General features: G+C 40.2%; 1 protein-coding gene across 1 annotated transcript; it reads left to right on the forward strand.

Annotated features, from left to right (window-relative positions):
* Positions 1-873: 873 nt before the first annotated feature.
* dpy30 (dpy-30 histone methyltransferase complex regulatory subunit) lies at positions 874-7545 on the forward strand. Its single transcript, XM_033021814.1, has 5 exons — positions 874-931; positions 3325-3371; positions 3475-3522; positions 4094-4236; positions 7241-7545. The coding sequence occupies exons 1-5, from the start codon at positions 889-891 to the stop codon at positions 7311-7313; spliced, it is 354 nt and encodes a 117-aa protein (XP_032877705.1). The 5' UTR covers positions 874-888; the 3' UTR covers positions 7314-7545.
* Positions 7546-7653: the final 108 nt, after the last annotated feature.

The following is a 7653-nucleotide window of genomic DNA, read 5'->3' on the forward strand; positions in this document are numbered from 1 at the left end:
AAAGGAAACAAAACCCCCCCAAACTAGAAAAAAAAAAAAAAACAGAATCTGAGCTGAGAATTTCAATAATTTAAGTATCTGTTTGTCGTCAAGTCCGTTCCACCATATAAAGGTAAAATAATTTTTATAACGGTTGGAGAGGGAGCAATTTATGTTGTGTGAAAGTGTTGAATACATTTTCCCCAAGTCTTATCAAATTTAACCAAGGGTTCAACAATGTCACTCCTGATTTTTCCTAAATTTAAACATGATATCGTTTCAGAGTACCAATGGAGTGTGGTCGGAGGGTTGGAGTCTTTCCATTTAAATAAAATTGATCTTCTGGCGATTAATGTGGTAAAAGCAATCAACCGATGGGCAGAACGGGACAAATGAATAGAATCTAACATTGGTAGCCCAAAAATTGCAGTAATAGGATGAGGTTGTAAATCAATACCTAAAACTACAGAAATAGTATCAAAAATTTATTTCCAATATTTTTCCAAAAGTGGGCAGGACCAAAACATATGGGTCAGTGAGGCCACTTCAGAGTTACATCTGTCACAGGTAGGATTTATATGACCATAAAAACGAGCTAACTTATCTTTTGACATATGAGCTCTGTGAACAACCTTGAATTGTATCAGAGCGTGTCAGAGCAGTCAATGGCGAGCCCGCTGTCAGGACGCGCCAATGGGAGGCGGCGTTACGCGGAGCAGCCAATGGCGAGCCCGCTGTCAGGACGCGCCAATGGGAGGCGGCGTTACGCGGAGCAGCCAATGGCGAGCCCGCTGTCAGGACGCGCCAATGGGAGGCGGCGTTACGCGGAGCAGCCAATGGCGAGCCCGCTGCCAGGACGCGCCAATGGGAGGCGGCGTTACGCGGGCGGCCAATGGCAGGGGCCGTCTCATGGGGAGCGGGTTCGTGGAGACGGACAACAACATGGCCGAAGGTTGGTCTGGCTCGGCCCCGCACCGCCACTTGGAGGAGGGGGAGAGGGTGGGCAAGAAAGAAAGGGAGAAGGATAGAGGGCGAGAAAGAAAGGGAGAGGGATAGAGGGCGAGAAAGAAAGGGAGAGGGGTAGAGGGCGGGAGAGAGGGAAGGGGGGGGGAGTAAGGTGGAGGCGCTGTCGGTTGAATGGTCCGCGGGGCCGGGGTTGAGTGAGCGGGGGAGGCCGCCAGCCCGCTCCAGCACTTGTGTGACCGCGGGGTCCGCACCTTCCCGGGGCCGCTATTTTTCCACCCACTTCACCCGGCTGCCGGCTTTAAACTCCACAGGATTCAAGTTCCTCTCTTGGTCAATGCCCCTGCAACTTGACCATTGTGCCGGCCACGCATTAGACCCCACATCCCATTTTCTCACTTCCACCTTCCTCCTGAACTAAACTGATGGGGGAAAGGCTGGTCCCTCCAACAACCTTTGGCCTTCTTCTGCTTTTCTTATTGACCAGTAGGTGGTTCAGACAGGTTGGCTCTATTAACATCTGTGGGTAAATACAGTGATGTCCGGGTTTCCTTAAAGTTCTCATTTCATATGCAACTCTACTTTTTTTTCTCGCTCTGCTTCTGTCCCAATTTTTGGTCATCTTAAAAAAGAAATCTGTGATTTCAAGTCAATTATTTTTTATAATGTTTCCTTCAATTATCTTGGAACGTTTAGTTGTGTTGTAGCTAATGTATACATTTAAGTTGCTTACATTTTTCTGTTCTTGCTCTCTGACTGATGTCCCATCCTCTATTAAAGTGAGCTTGTTTTGGTGATTATGGGACAGAGGTCGAATGACAGAACAGTTGTAATTTCACTGAATTGCCTGTTTTATTCCCTAGTGTTTTGTTCCACTTCTAGAATATTCCAACTATCAGCAGTATGCATTTGGCTAACTGTGTTCCTTCCTTGGGCTGCCTTTCAATTTCTTTGAGATTTTTTATAACCAATCAGGGTTTTTGGCATTGGTGTATATCAGTTCAGTGACTCATTATCTCTTGCCAAGCCTGTGAGTTTTGGCTATTTTTCTACATGGAAGAACCTAATAGATGATTATTGAGATGGCCATTGGTGGCAGTGTTCAATTTTTCGTTTGTGGCACAGATATGAATTTTGGCTTATTTGTCACACTGGATCTGTTTACTGTAAAGCCTTGATAGACAAAGCCTTTATATAGCCCTGTAAAGCCTTCCTGTTCAAAATTTGCTGTATGGCATATGAGTTATTATCTGGTGATGCATGTCATTGTGCCATGACTTGTGGTTTGAAAGGTTATTTTGTTGGTTTTATATTTTAAACACTGATTATTGTCCTGGTTATTTAAGTAATCTTTAAAATGTATTGCCATTCTCCCCCTGACCATAGAAAAATGAAAAATGGGTGTTTAAACAGTTTACCTTCCATACATTCACTGTGACCTGTTTATGATGTTACATTTAGGCTGTATAGTGAGACAATCAGTTGTTTTTGTAGATATATTAAATGTTTACTCCCAATTTGGCCCCTGCAACCTCTTGCGGGGGGGGGGGGGGGAGGAGGAGATGGGGAAGGGGGCAATGACCCCAAGAAAGCGCTCTCCCCGGGGATTCAAGGTGTGCCGTAACAACAGCTGTGTCACTGGACCGCATGGGGAGTGAAGAAAGACTCGCTGGTGCACTTTGTGAGTCAGGTTGGAAGTCAGAGTACTAAATAGCAAGGGACACGGTGGGAGCCGGGGAAGGGTCGGCAGGTCATTCCATTTATATTCAGTTTACATTTTATCTTTTATGCAAGTTTCAGGCACTGCATGGTGCTTTAGAGACATGGGAGGGTTGTCATTACCGGGCCAGGAGTGTATTGTCTTTTCATTAACACTTGACCTCTGTTGGTCCAGTAAAACGGATAATCCAGAAAGGCTCTGGAACTGAAGTTTCTTGAAAACCGGTGTTCAGCCTGTAGTTTAAAATCCTTTATGTTGGGATCCCATGTAGAATCAGATGCAGACATCCTGCACGTACAGTTATCTTCTATTCCAATATTTGTGTAGTTGTCATTTCCTCTCATTTTTAGCCATGTTCACCTTCCTGGTCTTTGTCCTAGTGCCATTTGGTATGTTGCTCAGGTAAAATGTTGCCAGTGGTGCTGGCTCAAAGGGCTGAATGGCCTACTCCTGCGCCTATTTTCTATGCTTTCTAAAATCCTGAGATATTACAAAATACCTGTAATGGGTTTTTTTTCCCATTGGCAATTCTAATTATATACCCATCAAGGTTTTATTTGTACATTGATCAAGGTTTTGACTGCTATCACCACTTTGAGTCAATTCTACAGAATCAGTCCTACTGGATCAGGGTTTTAATGCCACTGCCTCTTGTTTCTTAGAACATGGCGATACACTCTCAGAACCAAACTTGGAAGGACAAATACAGGTAAAGCCATTTGAAATAATTCACAGACAAGCATAAGTTCCTTAACTATTATATGAATTGGTCAGAAGCTGTAATTTTCTCAGATTAAGCGTTTCTTTTCCAGATGTCAGAAAACCCTCATGCAGAATATGGTCTCACAGAGAACGTGCAGGTATAAATCTAAGATGTGGCTGTTTACTCCAAATACACTTTCATGTAGTCACGCCGATGTGCATGCAATTTTTTTACTGTTTACACTTGATTATTTTGAAATGGCATAAATATGGTGGGATCTTGGAATTTGAGCTGGTATTTGTTTTTCTAGACCTGACTGCTGCCCTTGTAACTTTGTAAGACCAAAATTATGTGAATAAGTAAAAATACACTTGAACAGAATCTCACTATTGTGAAGGCTTTGCAGCCAACTGGGAGTTTGTTTGCTCATACATTTGCACTTCAATGAGGGAGCAGTGGGTTTTTGTTCAGTGGTTGTGGATGTTACTGACAAAGCATGTTCTCTTACATAATTAGGTGGTCTTCCTCTTCCAGGTTTGAACTAAAGTTGTAAATCAAGCTCGAGACAAATACAGGTGCATGGGAGTTTGAGGACATGATTAGAAGTACAAATCTGTTTGAAAGAAGCTTAATTTTTTAAAATAATAATCTGTTTTGATTACGAGCTATAGTAGTTTGAAGATGCACTGTCTATAACTGAGGCTGTACATATTTTCTCCCTGGAGCAGAGGATAGTTGAGAATGAAAAACTGAATGCGGAGAAAACATCAAAGCAGAAAGTGGATCTGCAGTCCCTTCCAACTCGGGCATATCTGGATCAAACTGTCGTGCCCATTCTTTTACAAGGTCTATCGGTTCTGGCAAAAGAAAGGTAAGATATATTGTGGAAACTTGAGTAAATCCTGCTATTTGGATCATGCTTCTTGTCAATAAATGGGTGGAAACATTCCTTTGGTTATAGGATAACTCAGGGGTATGTTTTTGAAATCCACTGAAGTCAGACATTCAGATACTGTAAAATGAAGTGAGAAGATTTAAATTGAGTGGTTAACTAAATCGTAACTGAAAGCTGCCTTTAGGCATGGTTCCAAGGCAGTCGTGATATTTTTATAGTGGTATTTACCACTTTTCTGTAAATTGGGTTGGTACTTGTAGGTAGTTCAGTATCTCGCTCTGCCCTCTATTTTTGTAATAATGTGCATGTTCTATCTGTCCTACGTTGGTCAATGGCTGACTGCTCATTCTTGCAGCTTCCTTGTCTGCACTTAACAGCGGAAACCTGGACCTGAAGCTTTCTGCTGATCGGTGAGGCACATGTAGAGCCTGCCCACTGAAAATACTAGAATTGCTTTGACAAGTGGTTAAGTCGTATCCCAGGCTCACTGGTCGTGAAAAAAGTTTGAATGGCATTCATTCTCAGATGGAAAGGAAAATCAAAATTAGTTTTTAATTCAGTTTATAAAAAAAAATAAAATAAAAAAAATCTTGCCTCCCCTCTTCCTCTATTGAAATTATTGGAGCTGCTGAACATGCACTAATATTTTCTATTGATTTCCCAACATAATAGCTGGGTAACTGCAGGAGGCATGGATCTGCAGTTGGACTACAATGTCAGAAGTACTGGTAATGACACGCACATCTTTCTGGATGTTTAAGATTCCCACATTCATGGGTAATCGGAGTACTTATGGTTTGTCATTCCCTGCAGATACAAAACTGTACCATTGTTTAATTCTCAGAAGATAACAAAAGCCTAATTCTATAATGCCTTTAAGAACTGTGGCACTGCAGTGAATTTTTATTGTTATCTGAATATGTTGAGGTCATTGAGCAAACCCACAAATATACAAATTATAGTAATGTGTGTGAGTTACCTGGTTCCTGTTAACCACCAATTTATAATTGCTCTTTTTAAACATTTTTCACACGAGTCAAATCAATTTGAGACGACAACTTTCTGCTCTAACTGGTAATGAATGGAATGGATTGAAAGATCTCAAATCTGTGGATCTAGTGCTCTAAACTGCCAACAATTCCTGCCACAGGACGTCCAATGTAGGGACTTAACAAGTACTATCTGTACATTTACTACTGCTGCTTTATGGTTGAGAAAGTAGAACTTCATCTTGAGGATGAGATTCTCAGGTTTTTGGCAGAACTAATATTTCCATGGGATCTCTTGATCTATTAAAGGGCTGACTTGTCATGAGCTGTTCCAGCAGATTTGTGTTGGGTAGGTGAGAGTAGATCTGATTCTGCTCTGATTAAACATATCAACCCAATCTGTACTGGTCATTGTCATGGTGCTAATGCTAGTTTTCTTGAACTGTGGCCAATAGAGACTTGCTGCTGAATGTGCTGAGTAATTCTATTCTCCATATTCTTTTTTTTTTGTTTTTGTTTATTTTATTAGAAGTGAATACAGTACAAAACAGTACAGTGGAACCTAATTTTAGGTGCCAACTATGTCATACCGTAATCCATTCTATGTACAATCTCTACTTTTATGTTTTGAGAAGGAAGTAAGCAAGACAAGAAAAAGAAAACAATAGAAAGGGGAAAAAGAGGAAAAATAGATGGTAGAGAATAGAAAAACGTGAAGTGTGTATATAAAAAAAAGAAAAAGTAGAAAGTAGAAATAGGAAAGAAGGCTCCTTAAAAGAGAAATTTTCAAATCTTTATTCGGAGATGTAGATCTATCCGCGGCATGAACTGATTCTCCATATTCTAAATGTTCCATTCTCAAATTGTTCTGATAACTATTTATATTTAAAAGGTAGGGAAGAGTCTGAAAAACAGTTTTTCAATGCCACAATTTCAAATCCCATATTTAATGTACCATCTCATTCTTTACAAACTTGTATTCAGCAGCACAAAGGAAATGAGTCACTTTGGATCATGTTGTGGGTTTATTTTGAAACTAAGCTGGTTCTGTTGTCCATGGAATTAATTCTCTCAACTGCTTGTTACTCTTTGGGAGGCAGAAAACCTCCTGGACATGTCATTCAACTTGGCTCATCAGCATAGCTGACTTTGAGTATTGGGAAACTATAGTCTGGTTTGTTGAGTTTTGCTACACTGCTTGTGCTCTTAATTTTTATGTTGATCTCATTCTGTTTTATACCGAAGATAGACACTAAATGCTGGACTAACTCAGCAGGACAGGTAGTATCCAAAGGGATAGGTTTAATTTTTCAATTAAAAGCATCAATATGTGGAAATTAACAAAAACTACTTCGTACACGTGTGTTACAAAATTCCTCTTTATACCTAGCATTCTATCCTGACTGCCCCATGCCCAAATAAAAGATACAAATTCTGGACTGTAATGTTCACTGTGCCACTTTACACAACCAAATCCACCTTTTGTGGTCTTGTCAATTGTGTAATCCTTTGTCTGGGCATCTGATACATTATCATGGGTTGTGCTGGAGGTATGTAACTGGAAAATGTGTAATTTGATAACACAATGGATGTGGATAATGCCCATGGAGCAGATATCCAAAACGGCAACTGTGGGAATTCCCCATTTCTGCTACTCTAATTTTTAGTGTAGAGTGGAAATTAAATACTCTCCAGTTTTCTGTAACATGAGCTTCATGATTAATTTGAGCATCCCTCCTGAACTAAATTGCCCCTCTAGCCTTCTGTATGTACACATTATATCGGAGTCTTCCCTTCATTAATTTACCTTGGCAAATATGACCCCAAGTAGTAGTAATCAGAAAGTGCAAATTTAAATCTGATGCCATTACTATCTCTTCACTTAAACCTTTAATGAAAATGCACAAATACTTTCCTTTTGAATATTAATAAAAAAATGTGCTAACCCTGGTTAAAATAAAGCATTATGCAGTAAATGTTGTGCTTTCCAGACCTCCTAATCCAATTGAATTCTTGGCTGCCTACCTTCTGAAGAACAAGACACAATTTGAAGAGAGAAATTAGCTTGTACAGAACTACGGGTTTGGACCACTCCCATACTGTTGAGGGCAGAAGTGACTCGGAGTTTGGATATCACAGTTTGTATAAACGAATTTTAAAGTAAAATGAGCCAGTGTGGAAGACCAGGATATTTATGGAATGGCTCGGTGTCTATATATTGTAACTGCAGGGTTTGCCCATTTAATGTAATTTATGTAAACATTGATTCTAAATAAAGCAACTGTTTTTACATGTACTCTTTGTTTCTTCAGAAAACTAACAGCGTTCTGTAAAATTAAAGTCCTTGGAGATGTGACAGAAATATTTGAAAGGATTATAATTTGAATAATATGGGGGAAGAGAG

This window comes from Amblyraja radiata, chromosome 5, assembly GCF_010909765.2.
Source record: "Amblyraja radiata isolate CabotCenter1 chromosome 5, sAmbRad1.1.pri, whole genome shotgun sequence".
In the NCBI taxonomy this organism is placed as follows: Eukaryota; Metazoa; Chordata; class Chondrichthyes; order Rajiformes; family Rajidae; genus Amblyraja; species Amblyraja radiata.

Coding starts and splice junctions, on each gene's coding strand:
- dpy30 (XM_033021814.1), top strand. CDS start 889: ATGGGGAGCGGGTTCGTGGAGACGGACAACAACATGGCCGAAG. Junction 3,523..4,093: donor GTCTCACAGAGAACGTGCAG/GTATAAATCTAA, acceptor TCCCTGGAGCAG/AGGATAGTTGAGAATGAAAA. Junction 4,237..7,240: donor TCGGTTCTGGCAAAAGAAAG/GTAAGATATATT, acceptor TGTGCTTTCCAG/ACCTCCTAATCCAATTGAAT.